This window comes from Callionymus lyra, chromosome 17 (genome assembly GCF_982586985.1).
Source record: "Callionymus lyra chromosome 17, fCalLyr1.hap1.1, whole genome shotgun sequence".
Lineage (NCBI taxonomy): Eukaryota > Metazoa > Chordata > Actinopteri > Syngnathiformes > Callionymidae > Callionymus > Callionymus lyra.
This window is the reverse complement of record NC_141834.1, coordinates 2,304,933-2,332,768: the sequence shown is the minus strand read 5'-3', so window position 1 is coordinate 2,332,768 and position 27,836 is coordinate 2,304,933. Positions and strand designations below refer to the sequence as shown.

The 27,836-nt window shown below is 38.6% G+C and overlaps 3 protein-coding genes across 4 annotated transcripts in view; 1 reads left to right on the top strand and 2 right to left on the bottom strand.

Annotated features, from left to right (window-relative positions):
- Positions 1-2,080: 2,080 nt before the first annotated feature.
- On the top strand, positions 2,081-24,184 carry ankrd6b (ankyrin repeat domain 6b). Of its 2 annotated transcripts, none has more exons than XM_087778922.1 (16): positions 2,081-2,195; positions 11,594-11,844; positions 14,561-14,659; positions 15,252-15,350; positions 16,557-16,655; positions 17,077-17,175; positions 17,318-17,416; positions 18,587-18,685; positions 19,132-19,209; positions 19,776-19,880; positions 20,250-20,363; positions 20,666-20,827; positions 21,047-21,199; positions 22,206-22,319; positions 23,364-23,571; positions 23,635-24,184. In XM_087778922.1, the coding sequence occupies exons 2-16, from the start codon at positions 11,719-11,721 to the stop codon at positions 24,114-24,116; spliced, it is 2,136 nt and encodes a 711-aa protein (XP_087635048.1). In that variant the 5' UTR covers positions 2,081-2,195; positions 11,594-11,718; the 3' UTR covers positions 24,117-24,184. The 2 variants fall into 2 exon arrangements, with proteins under 2 accessions (XP_087635048.1, XP_087635047.1); XM_087778921.1 differs by having other exon boundaries at positions 23,316-23,571.
- A 140-nt stretch (positions 24,185-24,324) lies between these two features.
- On the bottom strand, positions 24,325-25,784 carry lyrm2 (LYR motif containing 2). Its single transcript, XM_087778923.1, has 3 exons — positions 25,720-25,784; positions 25,480-25,620; positions 24,325-24,794 (listed from the first exon to the last, which is right to left on the bottom strand). Exons 1-3 carry the CDS (start codon positions 25,762-25,764, stop codon positions 24,714-24,716), a joined length of 267 nt encoding a protein of 88 aa, XP_087635049.1. The 5' UTR covers positions 25,765-25,784; the 3' UTR covers positions 24,325-24,713.
- Positions 25,785-26,005: 221 nt separating this feature from the next.
- mdn1 (midasin AAA ATPase 1) overlaps positions 26,006-27,836 on the bottom strand; it is a 43,656-nt gene continuing 41,825 nt past the window's right edge. The window contains exons 100-102 of the mRNA XM_087779010.1: positions 26,991-27,057; positions 26,774-26,916; positions 26,006-26,712 (exon numbers count right to left, since the gene is read on the bottom strand). Of these exons, the coding sequence (XP_087635136.1) occupies positions 26,527-26,712; positions 26,774-26,916; positions 26,991-27,057 (396 nt within the window). The 3' untranslated portion in view covers positions 26,006-26,526. The remainder of the gene's footprint in view (positions 26,713-26,773; positions 26,917-26,990; positions 27,058-27,836) is intronic.

Sequence of the window (27,836 nt, the reverse complement as noted above, 5' to 3'; positions counted from 1 at the left end):
TATCATTTGCTTTGAAGTTATGGCCATTTTAATTTTACCAAGACACCCAGACATAACCTTTTTCCAAAGTCTGGTTTTGAAGATAAGGAGTGTCTCTTTTCCTTCTGTAATAATCCAGAAACTTATATTATCACAGTTCATTAAGTGCCCTGGAAACTGGAACTGAAAGTCTGAAAATCTCACTATTCTCTCCTTCAATCCCTCTGCCTTACTTATTACATAATACGTGTTTTGAATATATCTTTGAAATTGGAAATAATTAAATTTTCATGGGGGTCTTTTGCCCCCCCCCTTTTCTCTTTACCTGATGAAGTTGACCTGATCCCTCATCCATCTGAATTCATGGCCCTGAGGCCTAATGTGTTCGGCATACTTATGTCATGTGGCCCACTGGATGCTTGTCTCAAAATCAAATTAGATAAATGTTCATGTTGTTATTGTGACTGAGAAAGATGCTTCTTCAATTAAATTGTTTCTTTACTTTCTTTGTATTCGATTACTTTAGTGATGTTGGAATGGGTCAATAAATAATCTTTTTAAAGGGATACTAATGTCTAAACTCTCCTGACTCACTCACATGTCTCAAATGTTGAAGTCTTCCTCTCCAAGATGCAGTAAGTCTTTCATCATGATGATGTTTTGAAATAATTATTTTATGAGGTTTCCCGCGTCTGGAATCTCAGCAAACAAGAGGTTACGAGAATGGATCCGATTATGACAAAGATAATGGCTTCACTCCTCCTCCAGCCAGCTGTAATCACGCCTGCTTTGTTTATACCATTAGTCCCTTGGAGGTGGGATTGACGGTGCAAGATGACAAAACCTCAAAGCTTGACCAATAGTTTTGTACAAACAGACAAATACTGATGATACAATAGAGGTCCAAGATCAGCATATTAGTTGCCCTTTAGTAATATTAGACCTAAATAATTTTCTCCTTTACACTTTTGTAGTTACTCTAGTTTAAAAAAAAACTATCAGAACCTTTGAATCTGTGATAAATTATTATAATTATTATTAAGATTATGATCACTATAGCACGTAGATGACAAATATAAAAAGTAGTGATTCTTAAGGAGTCTTTGCTTTAAATAGTAAAATGGACCAAGGGCCACCTATCTCATTTGCCTCCGTTTAATGTAGTCATTATATTCATGGACCGACCATTGGATTAAAAACAGAAAAAATAAATCAGAATATAGTTTGTGTTTCACTCATTTTCAGTAGTTTATTTTTTGAGTAAACTTGACTGAAACATCTTGAAATGAATTCAAATGTTGTTTTTTTTTCTTTCTGTGCGGCCTGATAACAAATGCTTCAAGGACCCCCAACCGGGGATTTAGGACCACAGCTACAGACCATTTCCTGGATGTCAGAATAATGCTTAGATGCATTCTACTGGCAAAGTAGCAGAATGTAGGAGATTAAAATAATTAAATCAGAGACTGTGTATTTCCTCATTTGCAGTAGGGTGTTTTTCTAGAGTAAAGTAAATCAAGCCCACCTAAGTTTATCTTTTGGTAATGTATGAAAACACTGTCTCTGACCTAGTAACAGTTTGGTGGTCACATGACACTCAGTGATTCTCCAGGAGGGTTGTTTGTTACGTACTGAATAACATCATTACAATTCTGAGAATCAGAATTCTGATACAAAAATAATAATCAAGTCAAATATACCATATTCTTACTTAAATTACCATATTTACTTTTTTTATTTCGCATCTTAACTTATATTAAAATGATATTCAACAATTCATATTTAGAAATGATGATGTTTAAGACCTCAAGGGGTCATATGAGTCTGCTTAGCTCACCTTATTGCAGGGCCTGCTAGGAAAGCGCTTGATCAGGATATTTTTGTCCTCTAAACTTTTGTCCGAAATCTGTTTTTTTATTTATTATATTATTTTTTGTCTAAAACTTACAGTCGCTGATGCCATAATAATTAATTAAAGACAAAAAAATACTTTCATAGCAAAGTCTTGTTTTAATTTCAAATGAGACGAGATAGTCCCTCACTTACTACGTATTCCTCCGCCCACACAGTAACACGAGGGGTGTTGTTTGTCTCCGTGCGGTGATGAGTCCAGGGCGGCGGCAGGATACTCTTCTGTGTTTCCTCCCTCGCAAGACTTACGGACTATTTTTCCCGAGAATTCACCTGAGATTTGTGCATCGTTATGGTTCTTAAAGGTGAGCTGTTTATACTTTTTAAGTGATAAACATGTGTCATGGCTGCTTCTGAAGCTGTATGAGCTGCTCAGACGATGGGAAGAGTTAGTTTGTGAGACTCTGCTGACTTACATTACTGACCATCGAACCACTGCTGGACCTTATTCTTGCATAACCTCAGATTCAGCGAACACTTCAACTTAACTTTTACAATGTATTTATTTGGCGAATGTGTTTTTTTTTTTGAGCATTATACTTTTTCCTGCAGGGTTGGACAGTAACCTGTTCAAAACTAACTATCTCAACTAGAATGTATTTGTTATTCAGAGAAGTCCAATACTATAAATAAGAACACTGGCTAAGTTAAAGAAAATGAAACCACAATTCACGTTTAAGAAATGCATGAATACTTTTTTAATAGTGTTTCCACTTGTAATCTGCTGTGCAAAAAGATCTTATGATGGAATTTGTGAGCTTTCTGCAGGTGATCTGAGTCCACTGGTGCCTCCTCTGTGTCCATGTTTATCTGCAATTTATTACAAATGCTCTTACTTTTACCACCTTAGAATAGTTGTTGTAATAGTTGTATGGAACTCAATGTGTGCCATCGGACTTTGAATATTATTTTCCAACACAAAATTGTCACAATCAAATCCACACATTTTACACATATATTATTTACTAATTGAATTTAACACTGAATGTATTTAGCCATTGAAACAATTTATTAATAAATAAATTCAGTGTGTAAAAATTAAATACAAAACAATGTATGTAAATACATTAAATGCAAATAAATTAAGTGTAACAAATTAAATTATGTGTGAATAATACAGTGATAACATCAGAGCAACCAAGAGGAAGTATGGAGGTGAATGTGTGCCATCAGACTTTGACACTGAACATAAAAATGATAATTTAAATTTGTTAAAATATCAAATTTGAAGCACTATTTTTTTGCCCCACTGTCTTTTTTTTAAATGCATGAATGCATTACATTTAAAATTTAAATGGATTTTAATGCAGTAATAATTCCGTTTTAAGAATTCGTATTCAAAGTCTGATGGTGCACGTTTACTTCACATAATAGTGCCGAGCATGTTCATACAGCGTGTTTGCTTTAAAAATCGCAACTGTTTGATTTGTTCAGAATTGGCCCTTAGTTAAGGGGAAGATTTTTTTTTTACAATCTATTTTATTTTACTTCAATATATAGCATTTTTCTTAATTAAAGCAATACATACAGTATTACTTGTCCTTCATGCAAGTGTTGAAGACGCCTCCTAAATACTGAAAAAAACTTTGGTCACTCTTTGTTGTCATACAAGTCATTCCTCCGCTAGGTTGCAGGTGTTGAGAGCATCCTTATGCAATTCTTTTTAGCTTCTTTAATGCTCAAGTAAATAAGCAGTTTACAGACTGATACTTTATAGACTTAAGTTGTTTTTTAACACTGTTTTGTGAAAGTTGTGTAGGATTGTATGTTTTCCCTGGACCATAACAAGTAATCAAGTTTTTCCTTGTGCTATTTTTAATTTTTTAGGCAGAGAAACGTTGGTAAAGTATGTGTGGCTTGGTACCACAAACAAGGAGTCAATTAAAAAAAATTAACATTTTTCTCACACTCCAACGTGTGCTTTTGCTACAGGTGCCAAAATAAATTTCAAAAGTTTTGAAGCCTATAGTGGTGATAGCCGTCCTTTCAACTTTGTATTTTCTTATGGTTTGTTCACTATCATCCGTCATGAATTCCAAACCCCATTCTTCCCATCTGATGACATGTTCACTCATTTCTTTCTGTTGTTGAGTCAGAGAGAGGTTGCAATGCACTTGGATTGACAGTGGCTGTGTAGAAATGAAGGACGATAATGAGTAAATCCGTTTTCATTGAAATGGTTAAGAAACCATTCATGTTGAATAACTGCTATTTTTTCAGACTTAAGTCTAGCTTTTGCTTTACCTCAGTGCTTGAAGGAAGTTTAATATGTATACTAAAAAGTACTCTCAATACTCCAACAATGTTTCAGTCACATATGAATGCAACCTCAAAAAAAGGTGCGAAGATACTGAGCTATTCTATTTCAGGATACTTCAACATGTTCATCTTGCAACTACAGCTAAAAAAAACAATAGTAATAACAATTGTATGATGATGTGAATGCGCATCACATTTCTGGCCCGAGGCTGTGCATGATGTAATGGGAAGGCAACTGACCGACTCCAGCACGAAAAATCAACTCTTAACCTTTCAGGTATCAGGGCGCTCTGTAGTCACAAAGGAACTTGACAAATCTTCTTAGCCGAAGGCAACGCTCAAATTGACTCCCGATATAACAGCTCATTTAGCACAACTGAAGTCTGTCATTTTTTTTGATGCACAGACTTCCCACTATTGATTGAATGTACCTCCTAATGTGCGTTTGGAACCCTTTTACCACCATACAGTTTTGGGGGGATTTGAATGTACCACTTACATTTAAATTCATGTCAAAAGAGACGAAAATAGAAAGCGCATAATAAATTCCGTAAACATCCTGTCAGCTTCCCCCACAGACACATGCCAAATGACATCAAGGAAAAAGGCAGAGGGGTGCAGGATACTTGTTCACTCTGCACGGGAGATAATGTGACCTGCTAAATACCCACATTCAAGTCCAGCATTCCAGGGCCGGCCTCCAAATACTAAAAAACTTTTCTGGCATACGAATGAGACTCCAGGCCGTGGGGAAAAGGCTTTTATTAAAACCTCCCGCAGCATGGAACCTAGCCTGAAGCTTAACCTAAGTATGTGGGGGTTCAAACCAAGAGTATTTAACAGTCAAATCTGGTCAGAGGATATGAGATTATCAACTCAAGCTGATCAGAAATGTGTTAAAATGATAATTCTACTCCACAGAACAAACCCGTTCGTACGTTGCTGAATGGGGATCTGCGTGTATTTTCAGGTTTAGATTTCTTGTTCATGAGCTCAGCTTTCGTTTTAATCACCTTATTACCGCTTTAACTTTATTGTACCAGGTACACAGCCAAAGTTCATACCATGATTTTCTATCCCGCATGTATCGATCTATTGTTTTTTTTTTGTTTTTGTTTTTCTCCTCCTCCTAAATTCTCTATTTAACCTCTAGGTGGCCTAAAGTATTGTTTTCTCTTGTTTCATCATGTGTTTTTGGTTACAAATTCTCCTCTTTTAATTCTTTCTTTCAGTTTCCCTACATCAGTATGATGTTTCGCTAGAGCTGCTCTCAAATTATCCAACAACAACGAGCGTGAGGACAGTTTTTTTTTCCCGTCATCTGTTTGGTTGATCAGTGTACGAATGCAGAAGTCAAGTTTCCAAGAGTGAATTATGTTCGATATTAACTTAAATAACCACCATGTATGAGAAAAAGGGAAAATTGATTCAACTTAAAACATGCTTAAAAAAACATTTTTTAAGGGAGTTCTTTGCCGAAAGTCGAGTCAATACAACAATCTAAAGTAATGTTTAGTTTTCTTGGTTGTTTTTTTTATTTTTATCTTAATGCATCTCATGAGCTTATCTTCATCAAACAGTCGAATGCTCTCATCTGTCTGCCTATTTCTCTGTGCTCCCGAGGGAATCCATATGAGTGCTATGGTTAAGCAGATACCAGGTGTGTGCAACATGATCACCAATAAATGGCCTCATGTACAAAATCCGGACGCACTAAATGAGCCGGATCACTAGATTATTGTGTCTCACTGGGAGAGGGAAGCAGTTGAAAGCACTGGTGAAGGCAGCTGTCGCGTTGGTACTGTGGGAGATAAATCAGTTTAGTTCAAGTGACATTTGTTGTTTTCCACTTCCATGCCAGCAGATAAACATCATTCACATTAATCTTCAAGTCAAATATGTATTAGAGTTTGGAAGTGGGTTTTCTTTTGCACCAAACCACTGGAAAATTTAGTAAAAGTTTACTAAAGCAGTTGCAGGTAAGGTAAAGATAGAGTAAAATAAATGCTTATTCGCTTGAGGATCATAGGAGCTATAATAATTATCTGTTCAGGTTCCTCTGTTCAGCATGCCTCACTGCTGATACTTAGAATAGCACACATATAAATATTCTGGCGGGCCTTTTCTGGGCTGACGACCCATTTCACAAATGTAATGTTTCACTTGATGAGCTACAGTGACTGATTTCTTGCTGAAACAGATCGGGGGGATTACTGTAAGTATTGTTTTAATCTGTTTTGTGTGCGGGGTCTCTAGTGCAGGAAAGACAGATGGCAAACATAGCAGTGAAATCCATGCATGTTGAGAGTGACTGACCATTATTTTCTCGCACAGCATGCAAATATATCTTGCACAGTCTAAAGACTTCCTGCTGGGAAAAATAGATGCTAAGTTGAGAGCGTTCAATAGAATAAAATTGCCTTCCCCTACTTTTACACACATCATCTTTTGTATTTATTTACCAAATTAGATGCAGCAGATGGCTTGATACTAAAAACATCTGTGAGGTTCTAAGTGAAATATAGAGAGACCAATTAAATATAATAAAATCCTTCAAGCAAGTGTGTCTTTCTAAAGTAAAACAAAAGTGAACATGGGTAATATTTAGGACTATGTACAAAGAAGCAAAGTTAAAGTGATAGTTCACCAAAAATTCAAATTTCACTGATTTTACTATGATGTGCGTATAACTATGTAAAAGAGTTTGTATGGTACATTCCTGAAAGTTTTTCTTAAACAAAGTTGGTTTGAGCTGCAAACAATTTGGTAGATTTCACAAGGCAAAGAATGTTGAACATATATCTACTTTATTGACCTTATTTTTGGAACGATCTTCCTCTCTCTTTGCGCTTGATGGAGTCCAGTGACTCCTTCAAGAAACATCTTAAGACATTTTTATTTGTGCAGGCTTTCCCTTGATTTTCTGGAACTCCTGTGTTGTTCTTGGTGTTATCTTGCCCTTAAAGTATATTTTTTTTATTGGGTATTGTTTTGATTGTTTAAGCGCTTTGTGACCCTGGTCTGGAAAAGCGCTATATAAATACAAATTACTTACTTACTTACTTATTACTGACACAATTTTTCTAATCACATAATCATGCAAATAAAACAAACCTGTGAACAAGGGGTGAATTTAAAGTTTTTCTTTTATTGATTGTGTTCACATATTCAATTTGCTTAAATTTAAAGATGATAGTGATCCTTTGTTTTAAAATGTGTGCCTGTTTTATATGACTGTATACATATAGCTCAGAATATGAAACAAATAACTTTGTCTAAAGTATTTTATCTTAAGGTAAAGGTTTGCATGAAAAGCTTGGATAAAAAATGTGATTGTTATCCATCTGTTTTAGTCATTTCTAACTGAAAAAAAAGGATAGATTTTTCTAGATTTTCTTTACATCCTATGAAACATGCTGACCTGCTATTGACCTGGCTCCTGGTTGTTTGTCGTTGGAATTGCGTCAGTCGAGTCCCATCTGTTCACTAATTAGAGCGCGGCACATGTCCAGCAGGATGGAACATGTCAGTCAACCCAAGCATGATGCTCTCATTCACCTGACATGAACTCAAACTTATTTGTGGAAATGCACAATGCAATTGTGTAGAGATTATCCTTTTCTTTTATTATTATTATTGTATCAAACGTTTTAACCAGTGGGTTCTGACTTTTCTAATTCCTTAAAAGACAAAATAATACAGTTAACTTTACAAAACAGTATGCAGAAAATGAATTAAGTTAGTTTACATAAATGGGGAGTCATTTAAAGTTGAGTATTGGTTCCTGATGTGTTGTTAGTTCCTGAGAATGGTGGGAGCTGCAACGTAGGCTCGATCCCCCAAGGTCCGGTGCTTTGTGTGGTGGATGTGCATGAGAGTCAGAAGAGCAGAGACGATAGTGTTCTTGTTTGAATGACTGTGATAGCTGGTCACAGTAGCATCATGACCATTAGTATTAATGCTTCACAAGTCTTACGTCACTGCCCAGAGGTGTTTTGTGTTCGCAAGTGGGGGAGAATTTACCAGTTATGTCTCTAGATGTGTTGGTAAAATACGAGCATTTCGTGATTACAGTGGCTCCTCAAATTGTCAGTCAAAGCTTGGTTGAATTGAGTCTGTTAAATAAATTTAACGCTGTATTAGACATGTGGATGTAAACAGGTTCATAGTTTTATTTGAGAAGGACTGTTTTATATTATTTGGTTGGCATATAATTCTTTCCTTCAACTTTTTAGCATGGTGTCTGTTAAAGATGAGTCGTATTCAGTGTTTGAGTAAAAAAAAAATTGCAATTAAACAATTTCTTTTAAACTAAATCATGAAAAAAGAAGATGCTTAAGAATAATACGTATCCAAGTCCCTGTAGCAAAGGGAAATGAATAATGCATTTCCAATAAAAAGTTGGGGCACAGATGTTAATGTAAAAACTTAGATTTCTAGCATTCCAGTGAGGAACATATTCAGTCTGCCTCTCAGCGGGTCAATAACTTTCCTTTAGTGCTTCTTTGGCTGCATGAATAGCATGGCTCTGGCACTTCTTGTTTTTTCACTTCTAAAAAGTCGGTACAAAAGACCCTGTTGCCTAGCTGCGAGTGAGGAGCCTCAAGCTGGATGCCAGAACTGAGTGTGTATGCGTGTTCGTTCTTACGGAACTGGATCTTTCATAGACGCCACTCACTGGAATGCAGAAAGAGATCCTCCCCCCCCCGCCCATTCATTTAATCTTTTTCACTTTTCAGCCAGCAGGTGGTCATCATTCAGACACGTTACCATAGCACATGCAGTAGACTAAATCATTCCCTCTGCAGGAAGACAGAATGCTGGTCGTTAGGCTTCTGTATGACTGTTGGCTGCTAACCATGTCTCTTTGGCTACCTTGTTAAAAAAGTTACATGTACAATACAGGTCGTTTGGAAGTTATTCTTTACATACGCTCAAAAGTGTCCTTTTTTACTATCACCATGTGTGTGACATTTCATTTAGATTTCTATCCCCCCAAATGTAATGGTTTTGTTATACAAAATGTGATGTTTTGATACTGGTCTTCACACTATTCTTGTATGTTCTCAGCTATGCCTTCCAGGAAAATGTTTGTCCTTTGTAAAACAGTGTTTTATTTGTTCATTGAAACAGCTTTTAACAAGTATCCACCAATAATTTTATTCTTTAGCGAAATATAATTTATAATTGGACATTTCCGCTGGGAATGAAAACGACAACCAGATCCTCAATGACATGAGTGCAGAAGGCACTCTTTGGTTGAAGTTTCCGCCCCAGAAAGTTTGGGCAATTCATAATGTTGGAAAGTGCATGTTTACTACATACATAAACTCCACACAGAAAGGTCACAAGTTGGCTCCCTCCAGAAAAAAAATAAAGATAACAATATTTGATTTTCATTTACTTTATTTTGGTTGAAAAAACAATCTTTAAATGGATGTTTTTGGCAGTGTGTTTAGCTTTAATCTAGTCTTTGTATGAGTCTGTTATAGTGGTAAAATATACTTAGTTCATTCACTTTTAATCCCCACATCAACCCTCAAAGTCCACATCAGACGTCAATGACATCCTTTACATAAAATATCTTTAGCTGACGAGTTGACTTTGGCTGGATGATTCACTGTAATGTTTCTATAAAATGATCTGGATTTTTTTTTCTGGAAATCGTTATTTCAAGTGTCTCTCTCACATATTTCCCCATGTAGCATCTAGTGAACGTGCTTTTTGTCTCTCATTAATTATTCTTCAGAACTATCTATAAATCTGTGCAAGTACAAAACACTGGCATGTCTGCCTTTCCCACAAAGATTAGATATCCTGCTGAACAAGTGAAATAACTTGTTACTTGCTCTGAATATGAACTGAACTGAACACAACCAGAATGTGTGAGTATCTATCTGTTGAAGACATCAAACACAAAAATGGTCAGTCATTAAAGATCATTTTCAAAACAAAGTTGACCTTTTATATTATTATAATACTCTATGTGTCGTAAGTAGCTTGATTACCGTGTTACATAAATATTTCCAAAATTATGTTTTATAGATTCAATTGGAAACTGTGTTTTCTATAAAAATTTTAAATAAAATAACAAGGAAGAAAAGGAAAGAAAATGTTCCATGGACTTGCAAATCATATATGGATCATGTAGCACATATTTTGTATGTACTTATGCTGAATTTGTCTCTTTTTCAACCTTTTTGCACTAATTTGACTTTTGGTTTTGACAAATATCCAAGACAGTTGACATTATGCCATCACATCAGAGGCAGCATGGAGTCCCAAATTGCCCCCAAAATAACTTGAGTGGTGAACCCTGGTTCGTTTGTAGCACAGACCAAAATTCTTTAGTAGTACTATCGAAACCTGCTTCGTATTTTGTTGCCAAGTCTCCCTATAAAAATGGAGGGGGGTAAAACCTCCTGGGGTTAAACCTCTTGTTTTTTGCCCATTTGAAAGACCAATGGAGGCCATTTCCTGGGAGTTAGCTTTAAAAGTACAGTCTAATGTCTGATTCGAACGGGATAAGTATTAATAATAAGTATTTGTAATAATTGCGGAGAATGTCTGAGTATTAATCCCGTGTTAATTTTTACCAAAGATGAACTATGCGTAATGCTTTTTATCATTCCTTTTTTTAGAATTTATCTCAGAAAATTGGTATAAAATATATAACTGGTATAAAAATGTAGGTATTGGTATCAGTAGCAGTATCTAAATTTCAGATGGATATCACGCCTGAATCTTAGGCAGTTTAAACGGCAACTCGTGTGTTTTTTTTTAAGTGTCTCCTAAATTGATATTAATCTTAAACTCTATTTACACAAATCCGTTCTGGTGTAGTTAAGATTGATAAAATCAGAGAGACAACCATTACAACACCTGAAGCAACCAGAGTTGGAACTCATTATTTTTCCTGCTCTCTATAATACAGGTCAGAAAGGACAAAATACCTTTTTTTTTGTATTCCATTCACCAGGAATGGAGAGAAATAAAGAGGTCCAGTAAGACATCAAGACAACATCATAAGAGATGAAGAAAATATAAGCATTACAATTACTATTAAAATTACTATTCATTATCAGAAATATATATTATATATTATATATATCTTCTTTTTTTTAGAGTATATACTAGTGTTACTGGGAAAAAAATATAACTATTTAAAAGTTGAATTGTGGTATTTAAATATACCCCAAATAAATGTACCTTGGAATGATAATTACAGCATGAATAGTGCTGCTGCACTTGTTTGCTTTCTAGATAAGTAAGAATGAAAACATGTACATGTGCAGATTTAAATGAAAAAGCAGAATAACATTATAAAACTAGTGAATAACAAGTTCAATGACTCACACATTTAGTTAGTCATCTGAGTGTTAGTTATTGTATTGCCATCATTTTCAATTGTAACATATCTTTGTATTTATTGGTTTCTTCACAGCTACCGGGAGGATGAGAAGGCAAAGTGCTGCTGGTGGATCACATTAAAAACTTCAGGGTTTTGCCATGAGTTAGAGGAGCCCAGCAACCATCGTGTGAACACGGCGACAAAGTTTGCACTGCTTCATGAGCCAGCAGGATGCGGCTGAGGTCCTGGCACTGTCTGAGCGCCTCCTCATAGCTTCACACAAGGGTCAGGCTGACAATGTGGTGCAACTCATCAACAAGGGGGCTAAAGTGGTGGTCACCAAGGTGAGTCTGCAGGGCTGATGTGGCTGTTTCTCTCTCGTTTATATGTCCTAACATGGGTATAACTGAGGTTGTACAGATGCAGTCTACGTGAAATTCCAGTTAATTAATAATTAACTTTTTAATTTTTTAGGAAAAAGGATCTTGTTATAGTAAAATATAAATACATTTGACCCACTAAAAAATATAAAAATACCTCCATATTGATAGTCTATAACACTCATCTTGTATTGAATCATAGACATTAGGAATTGTTTTATAGAAATAAAAACATTCTGTATTTTAAGCTTTTTTTTTTTTAAAAGAAAAAGGCTTTAGGCCATCAGCGTAAATCTTGAGCATGCACACTGACACGTGCAATGTGTTTCAATGAGGAAAGACTTCAGGCAGGAGCTGAGATACTAGGATCTTTCCGCTACAAACAAGCTTAAAATATAGACTTATTACAGAAGAGCTCAATGAAGGAATTTGGATGTTTTTAAGTTTGAATTTTTGGATGAAGACGAGGACAAATGAGCACCTGTCGCTACATTATAATGGATATACATTCTGCCTACTTGTACTATACTTCAACCGATGCAACCTGGACACATCATCAGTGATGTTACCTGGGGTCACAGAGTGTCTCGGGACTTTCAAGCATCATACACTCTCACCCATGCGACCCACATATTTTGCGCTCTTTCTCTCATTGGCCTCCAAGATACAGTCCTCCCAGGGTACAGCGAGTTCAAGGAGGACAATCTGTTTGGAGGCCTCTGATATGATTAGCATGTCCGGCCTCAGTGTTGTTGTTGCCCCAGCAGTAGCTGCCTTCGCCCAGGGCCTTCGAACAGTAGCTGAGGATATGCTCCAGGATTTTCCTTCCTTAGGCAGAGGTTGCAGGCTGGTGACTCCACCAACCCCCAGCTGAACAGGTTGAAGGGTCTCGGTAGTACGTCGTAGACAGCCTGGATCAGGAATCCTATGTGATGGGGCTCAGCTTTCCACGGCTCTGCCCAGTAGACTCTGTGGTCCACTGCAAGCTGCCATCTTGTCCAGGCTCCCTGCTGCCGCATTCCCACCAGCCTGCTGGCCCTCTCCTCCTCTGCTGCCTCCTGTACATGCCTGGTTCACTTCCATTTTCGCCTCCAGTCCAAATCTCTCTGCTGCTAGTCTGATGATGATGGTAGTCATTCCAAGATAGAGTTGGTGTCTTCGTCAAACTGGAGCCATTCCTTCTCCTTGTTAGCTTGGGGCCATTGACCCGCCGCCATTACTTCGAGATTCTGGGCACTGTGGTTTGCATCCGGGCCAAGCTCCTCCTGCGTGTCACCAGGGGCTAACCCTGAGCCCTGTGTTTCAGGTCCTGTCTAAAGCATCTCATGTTAGCCCAATGGTTTTTCAGGTCATGCGGGTTCTTGCACATTTTTGCCACAAATACTTTGTGCAGTCATCGTCGTGTTTCCGTCGCTATGGTTAGAGTTCCTTTGATCTGGGATCCTCACCCCCCCACACCTCTCTCTGGGACCCCAGGGGGTTTAACTCCATAAGTCGATCTGTAGCTTGTGAAAGTGGGTTATTCCTCTCAGAAGATGCAGTGCTAACCATCTCTACCCGTTGCCATCTCTACGGTCTGTGTCCGCTGGCTCTCCAGCTGCCACCACTCTGTTCTCGGTCGTCAATCAGTCCATTGCCGAGCGTCACTGGTTGTTCCAGACAGGAGCTTGTACCATACATCAACCGATGAAACCTGGACACATCATCAGGGATGTTACCTGGGGTCACAGAGTGTTTCGGTCTTTCAAGCAACTCACTAAAAAGGAAAAGATTACTCTGAAAATAATCCCAACCCTTAGTTGACATGAGGGTGAGAAGAAAATGGAAAATAATTTTGACTACACTATCACTATTTAAGGCATTAAACGAGGAATACAAAAAAATCTTCAAGTATCTCAATGTACCTGGAAAAAGTGTAAATGTGACGCCACTGTCATGTCATTCCTGTATATCATGACAACCTTACAATGATCTACAGTTCTCAGCTCAGTTTGTGTGTTTTGGCTCCATGCCATTCTGTAATCCAGGATAAAGAGGTCAGAGGTAGGCATGAAAAATTCCTTTGTTTGAAATTTGGCAACTCAAAGGAAAGGGGACAAAACAGGTGACAGAAGGGACTATGTTAGGTAGGTAACAAGAATGATTAAAAACATTAAAGTGGAAGGTTGTGGTTAAATTGTTTATCATCAGTTCAAGCGTACAACAGTAAAATGTTTACCCAAGAGACTGATAAGTGATTGTTGAAGCAAGTTGGCGCTTTTTTCTTCTTCAGTGTTTTTATTGTTTAACACAACTGTGATGGTCACGAAAACTGACATTTGGGAATCGTCATCAGGAAGAATGAGTCCTTCCACAAGAATATTCCACAAGAACAATGCCAGGCTTCTCCCAGAAAAATGTAATCAGCGTGCCGATGAAAAATGTGGACTGTGTTCTGTATCGTCTCTTGAAAAAAACTCGCCACTGCCTTGTTGAGGTCAGACAAAATGTAGACCTGACAGTTTTCTGTACTGCATTTCAATATTTCCACTTCTCAGTAGGCCTAGAAATGAGGATTCCATATTAGGTCATCTACATGTTCTGTGAACTGGCTTGAGTGCTGCCTACTGCCCAGTGACACTCTTGTTTAAGTTACTTTTATTTTAATATCTATTCATGTGTTTTTATGTTCTTTTTGCAGTATGGCAGAAGCCCTCTGCACCTCGCTGCATATAAAGGCCACATTGACGTTGTCCGTATTCTGCTAAAAGCTGGATGTGACCTGGATGTCCAAGACGATGTAAGTACTAAATATCTTCATCTATAGTGTTAGATATTTGGCTGAAGGATCAAAGCCAATGGTCTTTATTGAAAACCGCTGGGACACTGTTTTTGGACTGTGCCCAGAGTAAACCTACACAACACGGGGAAAGATACAAACTCCATATTCTCTTTTGTCTTTTCACTTGATTTCAGTGTATCTCATTACCCAGGTTTCATCCTGCTGAGCATCACCTTTTCAGGGCTTGACATTTAAACCCCCAAATGTTCCGACCGATGCCGTAGCTTGTCTCCTTGTCACAATTGTGTTTCCACAGCTTTTCTTTGCCAGCTGTTGTGCTGTGCCTGCAGGCATCTGAACCAAACACCACACTTGCACAACCGAAGTAACACTCCAATACTGCAAATTAGTTTTGTTTACACCATAACGGCAACATTGAGAGCATCTGTTATAATTTCAAAGTCATTTTTATCACCGCACCTTTTTTATTTTTGGACTAACTAATGGAGCAATTCATTTGATGGTAGTTTTCTTTTTATGATCTACTTAATTTCCTCTTCACAAAAGCTTCTGTTAATTATCCATGCCTTTTTTTATGTTGCTTTACTAGGGTGAGCAGACGGCTCTACACCGGGCCTCTCTGGTTGGAAACTGTGACGTTATCAATGCTCTCATTCAGGAAGGCTGTGATCCGGACAGGCAAGACAAGGTAAGGAAACCATGACACTACACAGTCCTTCAAAACCACTGGGTGAAGAAGATGAATTTCAGCTTTTGTTTATACCTTTTGATTTAACTTTTCAGAATCCAAACTGTAAAATTTGATGTGTTTTAATTTTAAAGACACGTATTTATCTGTTAATGGAATCAGAAATACAAATCTGTCCTTGTTTTCAAAAGTTTGAATATAACTCTAAAGTTTTAAGTTTCTTGCTGTAAAAAAGTATCAGGTCCAGCAGAAGGCATCGCACTTTTTAACTCTCTGGCCTCAGAGCTTTTATCTTTTTCTGACTTGAAGATGAGGTGGCGAAGCTGAATGGTTCAGCTCCAGGGTCTTTGTTACCTCTCACAGGGTCCATAAGCAACTCACCCAAATAGCTCTCCTGTGCCATGTCTCAGCTACATCGTCCAGCTCTTCTCTTGGGACCCTGAGCCTGTTTTTGATCTCCGCCGTGGTCTCATTCAAGTGGAAATGCCCTTAAAACACCACACCAGTGAGCGTCAGGAATCATAATCATATGCCGTAAGCTTCTCAACAGACTCCTCTCAACACAGAGGAGCAGCTGCTCTACTCTTAGATCTCAGCCAGCCACTAAAGAAAAACTAATTTCGTCCACTTGTACCAACAATCTTTATTTCAGTCGCTTCCCACCTCACAAGACTATAGGTGAGAAAAAGGTAGGACGTAGAAAAAAGGACGTAGATCAACCAGTATACCGAGAGCTTAACTTTTTTCCCCACAAAAGATCGGTGCAGTGTCTGACTGCTGATGCGGCCCTGATTCACCCGTCGATCTGACACTCCCTTCTCTCCTCACTCGTGAACAGGACAGAGTTTCTATTTATTATATTTTGCTTCCTCTGTTTTGCTTTTAAATCCCCCAAAAAACATTAAATAAATCATTACCAATTGGTACTCCTGATAGCCAATCAGGCTGTGCCAATCCAATCTTCTCGTGAACAATAGTTCAAATAGGGTCTTCAAATGGGTATGTTAATGTGTGTAATCTCATTTTCTTTTCGTTAGTAATGTTCTTTTGAAATTGGTATAAAAAAAAGTGTGATTCAGGAGCTGGTATTAAAGTGAATGTATCAGTACGAGTCTCGATCGATACCCAGGCCTTGCAAAAAGATGTAATGGTGCCTTGTTGCTCTCCACCTTGTCGTGTCTCTCATATGGATTTTCTTTCCCTCAGGATGGGAACACAGCCCTCCACGAAGTGTCCTGGCATGGCTTCAGTCTATCTGTCAAGCTGTTAGTTAAGGCTGGAGCAAATGTTCACGCTAAAAACAAGGTACTACTACTTTTCTTCAGAGAGTTGTTCTGTTTTTAAAGACAACAAAAAGAAGTTACTAAGTTATGTTCACTTTTCAAACATAATTAGCAAGATCATTGGTGAACACAAAACTTTTTAACTAACTGACTATTAGATCGAGGTTTTACATCTTGCCTTGGGGTACTTTCAAATTAAACATCGTGGAAGGAGCCAAAAATATTTTCTGTTAAGAGATTTTTTGAGCATCTCCAAAAATAGCCAAAATCAATTAGTTCTATTCCTTGGAGTGAATGGTGTTAATTTCAGGCAACTATTAGCAAAAATAATATTAATTAATTATTAATTCAGGAAAGAACATTGATTAAAAAATGTGTTAATACTTTGCATATTGTCATTTAAGAGTGAAAAATGAAGTTGACCTTCACTCTCGCACCTGCAGGCTGGGAACACGGCTCTCCACCTTGCATGTCAGAACAGTCACACTCAGAGCACCAAGGTTCTGCTTCTTGGGGGCTCCAGACCTGACAACAAGAACCACGTGAGTGAACTGCAAAGGTTGAGGAATGTTATGCACTTTCAGTTGCAACTACGTGTTCCCTGGATAATAATATATTTTGGGTGTCAGTCTAGATATCAATGGACCACAAAGAAAATGTAATTAATTTCTGCTGTGCCATTAGGTGGGAGATACATGTCTTCATGTTGCTGCTCGATATAACCACGTGGCCGTGGTCCGGATCCTTCTAGGAGCCTTTTGCTCTGTGTCAGAAAAGAACCTGGTGAGTTGGGACTGCTGACATCGAAGATATTAAAGCTTAACCCAAATGATCTTTGATGTTTGACTTCCAAACCCCTGTTGGAGCTCACGTGGCTTCCTATAAACATATTTATTTCACAGTCATTATTCTTTAATTGAGCACTGTGATAGCGATGAGGTCAAAGGTGTTTAGAGGAAACTCTACTTTTGAGAATTGAAAGGATAGAACATACAAATGGTTCTTCTTCTACCGAGGAAAATGTTGTTTTTAAAACAAGAAGGGCTGATTTTCTGCTCACATTGAAAAGGTGTTCAAATTTAAAATATTACAGTGTTATAGAAACCTTATAGAAATAGAAATCATTATTTATAGTTGAGATTTTAGTTTTTTTATTTGGAATGTGTGTGTGCATATGATTGGGCACATGTGGTGGCTGTGACTCTTAAGAAAGACTTGTATTATGCAAGTGAAATTAAATGTTTGAGATATATTTTATCTTATTTACATTTCTTTGAATCATCTTTATCAATATAAGAATGAGATTTAAATATTTTTCTTATATGTACCAATATTATTATTATTCAAGTATTATTCAATTAAATTATTATTCAAGAGACTTTGTTCCCTTAGACCAGACCTGGGCAAAGTGCGGCCCGGGGGCAACATGCGGCCCTTTGACTGTATTTATGCGGCCCTCGTAATGTCAAAGTTTGATCATGTATAAATGGTTCTTATGCATTACCAAATGTATTTTGTATTTATTATTAATTTACATTTTCACACTAATTTACTTTTTCCATCCTTTTTGTGTAATTTTTCGAGTATATACTAATCCCTCAAAACCTTTTTTTAAGTTAGCTGAAGAAATGTTTTTGAATGTTTTGAAAAAAACTCATATATATACAAGAATAAAATTGTATCTTATTTAGCTTAATAAATGTCACGGCATAATGACGAATGTCATTTTTCTTTAGGGATTTTCTCGTCTTTCTTTTTGCTTCACGGCCCCTGACAACATTCATGGAATTGAATGTGGCCCTTGAAGAATTATAATTGCCCACCCCTGCCTTAGACTCTGCATTCTTGTTTTCAGTTTACTGGTGTTAAACTACTGTTATACTTGTGTATTTATTATTCCAGGTTATTTAATGACCTTTTGATCAAATTCCATCATTTCATGTTCTTGGAAAGGTTGGTGACACACCGCTCCATGTTGCAGCAAGTCTGAATCATAAGAAGATGGTGCGCCACCTGTTGGAGGCCGGAGCGGATAGTCAGATCTGCAACAATGTGAGCAACTCCTGTCATGTCAAGAACCTCAAACATAAGAATTTAAATCCATCAAACCATGAACTACAGTCACACAATTGAGATTAATTGTCATTATAACATCTATTGTAATGTAGACAAGGATCAGGCCAGAACATCCCAAAAATCGTTCTACCTGCCTGCATTATTGTGGGGTGTTTATGATCAAGACTTAACTGTTAATTTTTTTTATTTTTTGTACAATGCTAAAATACTTAGCATTAGCATCTTTACCTTCACTCAATCCAACTTTGGTTTACAAGTCACCTTTTATTAATATTAAACAACAAAACATTTTTTTTTACTTTATTGGCAAACCACGTTAACAAATTTGTGTCCAGTTTTTCACACTATTGAGACAAATGATTATTGTCACCCCCAGCATCGTCCAATGTAGACATATTTACTTAAAAGCTGAATGTTTTCAGGCAGGTCGCACAGCTCTGGAGCAGGCTAGAGAGCACAACAACCCAGAAGTGGCTCTTCTTCTTACCAAAGCTCAGCAGGTAAACAAACACAGATTCATGTTTTGGATTTTGCTTTCTTTGTTTGAGGCAATACAACCTTACATCCATCATAGTTCAATCAGATGATCATTTTCTCTTTCATGTTTGGTTAAAAAAAACAAACATCGTAATATTATGGTTGGGACGTAATTCAACGGTATGAGAGAAGAGTGAGATAATGTGCTGTATAAAAAAATGAGGCACATGATTATATTAAGGTTAAGTTATCTTAACACGGTATTATGTTATTCGCTGATATGAAAGGATTTGTATTTTCACATATATGAAAATAAGAGGTAGAGGCAGGAGTTACAAGGAGGTAAATACTGAAAACGGATAAGGGCAAATATTCACAGATCAATGTAGGTGAAGCAGAGCATGCAGGAGGGGTTGAACAAGTGGATACAGAAGTGGCAGAGATAAAGGGGAACTTAATAAGATTGAAGGGAGAACTTAGATGTGTGGTTCAGCAATGACATGAGGAAACAAGTTTAATTTTGGAAGCAAAGCATTTGATTACCAATATATAATAATACATCATAATGTTATATTTTGTGTGTGTTTAGGTGCAGAGCTTTGTTCGTGGCAGGAGTGCCAGGAAAAGACGAGAAAAACTGAAAGCAGAGGGCAGAGCTCAGTCTGTACCCAGAGAAGAGTTGCTGACTTGCAAGGTTCTACTCTCACATTTATAGTTATTGATTTACAGAATATGTGTCTCAGACGAGTCATTGCCGAATCGGGGAACAATTATGCTGCAAAATTCAAGATGAAAACTTTACTTTTTCCTTGTAACATAAAATCCTCATAACTGCAAGACGCTTTATTTTTAGCATCATGATAATAAGGATTTAGTACAAACCAGAGTGACTGGCATATATGTACTGAGCAGGGTTTTATCAATTATTCATGTGCATTCACATACACTTACAGTTGTACATTTTTGCCATGGCCCATAAATACAGGAACACTTGACCTTTTAAAGTTATTGTCCTAAAACCAAACGTGATTTGATGTCATTTAACAACACATGTCTTGTGTAGGACAGTGCATCAGCAGCTGAGGACACAGAAAGCAGTGATCGGGTCCCCTGCACGCCCCCTGCTGTGACCCAGGCAGTTGAAACAAAGTCTAGGAACAGGAAACCGAGAGAAAAAGTGAGTAGCATTACATGGATGGACGTGGAATAAATATTGAGAGACAATTCTCATGTTTTTGGCTCTAAAGGACAAGTTTCAAAGTGAAACAAGATGTAGTTAAACTACAGACTTAAATCTGGTGAATGATGAAGTGTCTCAAAGTAAGGTTGATGCTTGCATGATGCTTGCATGATAACAGCTCAACATGATTAAATTAAACCAGAGGTGGTTTATAGAGCCAAACACGATTGAGGATTGTGTCGACCTCCCATTATTTACAGACCATAACTGGACTTACCTTCATTGTTATGACATTGCAGCCTGTTTCAGAGCCTCTCTGTCGAAGACAAACCAAACTGAACGAGCTCTTTCAGAAAAAGAAGCGGCAGGCAGCGCCCCCTGGGGCCTCAACCGCTCCACACAACTACAAAGCCTATCAGCTCTACACTCTATACCGAGGAAAGGACGGCAAGATCATGCAGGTGAAGTCTTGAGTCTGCCTCAGTGGAACCTTTTCATTGAGTCGCATCGAAATATTATTTAAAATGTCTGATGCAGCAAGTTTACGACTATCCCACTAGACTTTGCAAATTTGTTATGACGCTCGGATTAATGTTGTTTCCAAAAATCTAAATTGTCAATAGACTTCTATAACTTGCATGCAACAATATGCATGCAACTTACATGCAAGTGTGTTGCAGGCTCCTTTGAACGGCTGTCGCTGTGAGCCACTGATCGATAAACTAGAGAACCAGCTGGAAGCAACAAAGGAGGAGATGAAGACGGAGATCGGCACGGTCCAAGACCTGATGAACGCCAAGATGGGCCGCCTGGACCGCAAGAACAAACACCAGGTAGCTACTGATGCTCACGTCTCAAGCCAAGTTCTGGCAGATGTTCTGATAAACTGTATATCTGCCTTCAATGTCTGAAGATCTGATGCGTCTCTGAGCAGCAAGCTGGCACAACACACACACAAGGCTGTGCTTTTTGCTACAACCAGAGAAAAAGAAAAATGAATTCATCTTTCATAAATCAACATCAAAGACTAATGTTGAGAGGAGTCATTATGAAGGAATGTTTATGGTTGTTTGGAGAGTTGAGGCAGATCCGTAGATAATTACTACGTCTACGAGTCCTCAGTGCTGTTATTCCCTTAGTCTTTCTAACTCTACTCATTATGAGTGGGCGTCCGACAAAGTTCTCACAGGTCAATAAGATCCTAAATAACTAAAGAGTACATAAAACCACAGTCTGATGAGTTGAGGATTATTATGATCTTAATTCTGTTTTAAGTTGTTTTCAAGGGACCCAGGAGATAAATATAAATGCAGATAAAGAGATAAATAAGAGCCCTAGCTGGAGTGTAAGGCTGGATCAGATCAGTGATGTAAGGAGGAGTCTGACTATGAATAGCTCTGAAAGTAAGAACCAGAATTTTAAAGTTGATCCTGAAAGAAGCTGGCAGCCAGTGAAGAGTTTTAATGATCGGGGAAATGTGAATTCTTCTACTTGAGCGGTCAGAATTCTTACTGCAGTTTTGTATTAAGGCGAGTCAGCTGCTTCTTTTACTTTTACAACAGTCCAAACGAGAAGACACAAACGCATGGATTATTAACTCCAGAATGTGCTTTCCCAAGTTTAAAGATTTTCCTCGGATTTTGGTCAGTTTTTTTGCAGTGTTGTACTAGAGTCTTTATCAAATACAACGCCCAGGTTTCTCTGGCTCAGTTTCACACACAGGCCTAAGTCACCCAAGGATGATTTCCATAATGTAATTTATCAATAAATCATCCAAAGTGCTGTCGACATGTTAATGTCTCGAATGATTGAACTAAATTGTCATTTTTTTTCTGACAGATCCGAGCCCTGGACAAGTTGACTGTGGAGCGAGTCTCTGCAGAGAGGAGTGAGTGTGAGCGCAGGGTGGAGGAAGTGGTTCAGCAGGAGAAGCTGGAGACGGAGAAAAGACAGGTTAACCTCATTTCTAAATATCTGTCTGAGATCACGTGTATGGAGATGAATTTGCATGAACCCACTGATTCGACACTATTATGGTAGTAAAGATAAATAACATATAAATAAAGACACTTGACCCTGGTCTAGAAAGGCGCTATATAAATAGAGATTATTATTATTATTATTATTATTACAAATGCAAAAACAGAAGTTACATAATTTAAGAATAGGATAAACTGTTTGAAAATACATACAAATACGTGTTTCCTTGAATAAGTAATGTGGAGTTATCGTTAAGTATTAATAAGATCTTACATAAAAATGTAACAAAAAATTAAATTTCTACAAAAATGTAATGGAAGTAAAATCATGGATCTTTATAAATTGCATAACTTTGACATCTATGTTGTAGTTCCTGAGGTATTACATGTTTACAAAACATCACTAAAGATTGTCTTCTAGGAAGAACAATTTAAATCACGATCAAGATAAATCATCTTTAGGCGACAGGAATTGGGTGTCTTAGAGTGTGGTTTGAATTAAAAGTATAAAAAAGATTAAATATTAAATTAATACTTCTGAAAACATAGTTTGAATTTTCAAGGTTTGTTGATTGGAGGACGGTCCCTTGAATGAAATTGTGTGGTTCATCAAAAACAACGCAACATTATTTTCTAGTTTAAATGCATTAGTAGAATTCAGAAGCAAAATAGTGTGACATTTCTATTGCACTTGGGTAACTTGACATGCTCCAAAGCTTTAAGCCAGATCGTATTTTATTGGTAATATATCAAAATTTTACCTGGTAAAACTTGTTTCCTTCTGTTACAATTTATTTTAAAATAATAACATACAGTATGTATGCCATTTAAGGTAAGGAAGTTAGACATTATTGTCGTTGCTCTTGAGGGAGATTGAACAGTGGGGGCAACAACCTGTTCAGAATAAAGGATAGAATCAGTCGCAGCATCATCATCTCATCAGCTGGTGTCCATGTCTCTCTGTGGTCAGGCGTCTCTGGTCAGCGAGCTAAAGGGCTGGTGTTTGTCCAAACTGCAGAACTTGGAGGTCCGCTTCAGTGGAGACTCCATCATCAGATCGCAGCCTGGCCTGTCTTTGAGGAAGGATCTTGACGACGACGCCGACATCTCTGAGCTGAAGGAGGCTCAGGAAGAGGGCGGAGCCCCGGCAGACTCCTCCCTCAGGGAGAGCAGTGGGACTGAGGGCGAGTCGGCCCAACACTACTTCCACATGAAGGACTCTTCAGGTACGCCAGACCATCCACCTCAAACCACGACTCACACTTAACATCCCGATTGTGTCTCCACAGACGTGGAACTGCTTCACACCACAGACCAGAGTCCTCTCACGCCCCCGCTAGTGGTGCGACCCAAGGAGCGCCCTGTGATCTCCGAGAGGTTCACCCTGGAAGACCCGGAGCTCAAGTGGCGCGGCCGCAGAGCGAACAGCCTGTCACCGGCCACCGGGCGGCGCTGCAGGACGGCCATGAAGCACAAGAAGCAGCCGAGCAAGTCGAGGGGAGGCGTGGCGTCGTCTGGCGTGTCTGGAGAACAGGCCGGCGAGCCCACCTTCCAGCAGGAGCGGGACAACATGCATGCCGTGGAGGTGACCCAGTACTTCTTCGAGGCCGTGTCCACTCAGATGGAGCGCTGGTACCAGAGGAAGGTGCAGGAGGCGTGCTGGCAGGCCGACCAGAGGGTTCAGGCGGACCGCGCCGCCATGATGGAGAGGATCGCCTGCCTGGAGGACGAGCTGCGAGAGCTGAGGGGCAGCAGACACCAGCCCTGCTGACACCCCCGCGCTCTGAGACCCCGTCAACACCGCTGCAACGTCCACTAGAGGGAGCCATGCTCAAAAAGCAATACCTTCATGGAGATGATGCACTACGAGTCGAACAGAAAGTGCACTTGTAGGATTCTGGTCCAACAAACACCATTATCGTCAAATAGTCTTCTGAGACTTGAACTGTGCTAAATGTTGGACTCTAGAGGCACAAAAGGATGTGACTGAGAAACTTTAATTGGATAACTCCTGTTCAAAAGCCTCTTAGGTAGCATTCAACTCTGTCAGAACTGCTAGTTTGTAGTCAAGAAGCTGAGACTTAAAACATGAATCAGATGTTGTTAAAAAAAACACTTTAACAAACTTAAATACATGTTCTTATCCTGAGTTAACAGATGTTCCTCTCGTGTTCATTAGAGTCATGTAGTTGCACCACATGTTTCTTTCTTCCCTGTAATGTGACGACCTTTAACTCCCATGTTGTGTTCATCAGCGATGCTGCACGACTTTCTATTAAACCTTCTTTTTTACAGTCTCGGTTCTTGTCCGTCGCACAGCCGTGTCACATGACCAGCTTCAGTCCTCCAGTGAAGGTCGCTCTCAAGGTCAGCTCTTGGCCAGCGCCAGAGAGGTCTGCAGCTCCTCCAGGTGGTTTTTGGCCTGAGTGATCATCATGCGGATGGCGTCCTGGAGGAGAGAGGAAATTAAAAGATGGTGGATGAGCTATTTATTAAGGAACTACACAAAGACCACCATCAATGTGCAGGGAAAACAAATCTAAACTGCAACATCTAAAGTGGTATTCTGTGTATTTTTTTCACTGTACAATGTTCTTTGTTAATAGGAACACAAAGAAACGGTTAATATAATATTAATATAATTATATTTTAATTTTTATAAGAGCTGGGATATTCATTAAAATTCCACACTTTGATTTGATTGTATTGTATTATTTGGGGCAAAAATAAATGTATCAAAAAAATACAAAATATGTCTCAATCCAAACATGTACTTAATAGTTCACAAAGAAACATGTTAATGTTCAAGTGGCTCAAACAACTTTGAAAACGTTTTGTTTTTTATATAGAAATGTACCTATAAATGTACTATATATAGTTTGACAAAAGCTACACATATTAAACATGTAATGATTCAATTTTAACGTGACAAATGATGATAAAAAGTTAAAGTGATACCGGTTCCATCACCGAGTTTGGAGAAATCATACAGTAGAAATGATTTATCATTAAGAATAACATTGACTTTTACAGGTCATATTTAATAATAATATTGTATTTAAGAAGTGAAAATGTCTACAGATTTATGACGTCACGGACTACGATCGGTGTGAATTTATTGGTGGAGACTCTACCTGGTCTGTAGCATCACGGTTCCTCTTGAACTCGTCCCTGGCCCAGTCTCTCAGGTACTTCCGGTCCATCTCGTCTGGAACCAGCCGGATGCTCTTCAACATGCTTCTATAAATCCCCAGAACTCTCTGTCTCCGCATGAACTGAGAGAAAACCAGGGGTCGCGACTTTATTAAAGAACTCAACGACGATGAAGCATTAACATTATTGACACCAGGGAACATTCAGTTTCGAGTGTTTACCTGCTTTAAAGTTAGAACCGCAGGAGGAATCCTTGAGGCCGCCATGTTTACTCACCAGCGGTGACGTCACACGCTTGACTTCTTTACGTGTGGAAACCATTTGGAGAATCGGTGACTGGCGCCCCCTGCCGGGAACGAAGCTACAGCGACGCCAGTGCGCGAAGAAACGGAATTCCTTTTAATAGTTCAAAAATATAAATTAAAAAAATGGAAACATCCGACAGAGGTTAAAAAAAGTTGATGAAAAGAGTCACTCACGAATAAATAATGAAAAAATGACGCAGTGTTCGAGACATTAAAATTATTATTTCATTGAATATCAGAATACATATGTCACAGTTCAATAAAGTTTCATTCAAACATTACAATCAACAGAGTCACATCTGTTAAACTCCATGGTTTATCTTAAGCATGAACCAGACTTGATCGACATTGGATTTATGACAACATTATTGCATGAGGAATTCTTCATGTCGTGGCAGAGAACGAGTTCAACGAGTCATGATTTGATACAAAGTGTTTCTACTGAGAGGCACTTGTGATCTCCCTCTGCTCAAGCAACACAAAACACATGTGTGTGTAAACACACACACACACACACATACACACACACATGCAGTGGTGACATGTGTAAAGAAACTCACATTATTGTTTGAGGTTCAGAGACGGCATTGAAGGCATCACACTTGCAAACACAGACGCTCACAATGGTTCAAATAAAAAGTAGAAAAGGCACGAGAGCAGAAGAGAAGAGGAACATGATCAGCCTCCATCAGTCTGAAGAGCAGCTTCTGTCCATCAGCCTCCTCACTGGTCAGTGGCAGTGACCAGTTCAAACCACTGCCGAAGCGCGTCACTCAAGGTCTCGGGCAGCGCGTTGACGTCGCGCAGGATGACGTAGAAGGGGAAGGGAAACTCGTCCATGTAGGAGTGGATCTCGGGCATCTCTCCTGGACCTTTGAAGATCGGCACCTTGATGTCCAGGATGGAATCCTGAAGCACGGAAGAATTGATAACCTTGTATGATTGACATGTGACGATGTGCGTGTCTCACCCGGGAGTTCGGGTTGTCCAGCACCACGAAGATGATGAAGATGTTGGCGCTGCGAGCCGCCTGCACCGCCGCCGTCACTCGCTCCTTCCCCTCCAGGAACAAACCTCTGCCGTCAGATATGACCAGCAGCAGCTGCGCCGTGTCTGTGGAGAGATCGGCCAGAGTCAGCTCTGAAGGTCACATGACGGTGACGTGAATGCGTGAAATCAACTTCTACCCGAGTTCATAGAGCTTGAATTCTGCTGCCGAGCTGCCACAAACATTTTGGTTGACGTTTCCAAAAACTGGAGAAAAAAAGACAGATTAAAATGACAATCATGTTTTGATTACACACCATTTTTTATTTCACAGTTAAAGCTAATATATAAATGTATTCTATTTAAATAATTATATTTAGGAAATATTAAATAAATATGTCAGAATTTAGGGGGAAATATCCTCTTTACGAATACTATGTAGTAAATTACTTGTTTTATTACATTTTGTTATCCCTTGTCGTTTCTCCGGGTCAAGGTCAACGACTGCATATGTATTTCTGGAAGCCGTAGAGGTCATCCACTTTGACCCAGAGACAACACAAGGAATAATCACATGTGAGATGGTGGTTTTATATAATGCGTGTTGATAAAACACACTGTCACTGCTTCGGTTGTAATTCTATACAAGTTCAATGTGTTATAATTATTATTATATTATTATTGCATTTGTTTCAAAAGAAATGCAAATAAATCATAATCAAGGAGGACTCTAGCTCTGACTACTGTATGTTGGGGATGAGAAACTTATTTAACTATACATTGACATCCACTCGTGGTGTTGCAGCCACATGTCTGTGAATTGATCTTTAGTCCCTGGTGTGCACTTCCCAATATGACCACTTGGTGCCGCCAAGAGTCAACATCAGCAGATATGCACCTACACCAGCTTTTCGTTAATTCACTTATTTCATTCAGAATAAGAAACTTTCATTGTCATTTTGTTACATCACAACTTTTCTCTAAAAGTGTATTGAATCTGAGCACGTGAGCCCGCTGGTGGTTACAACATGTTCTGTCAGTAATAT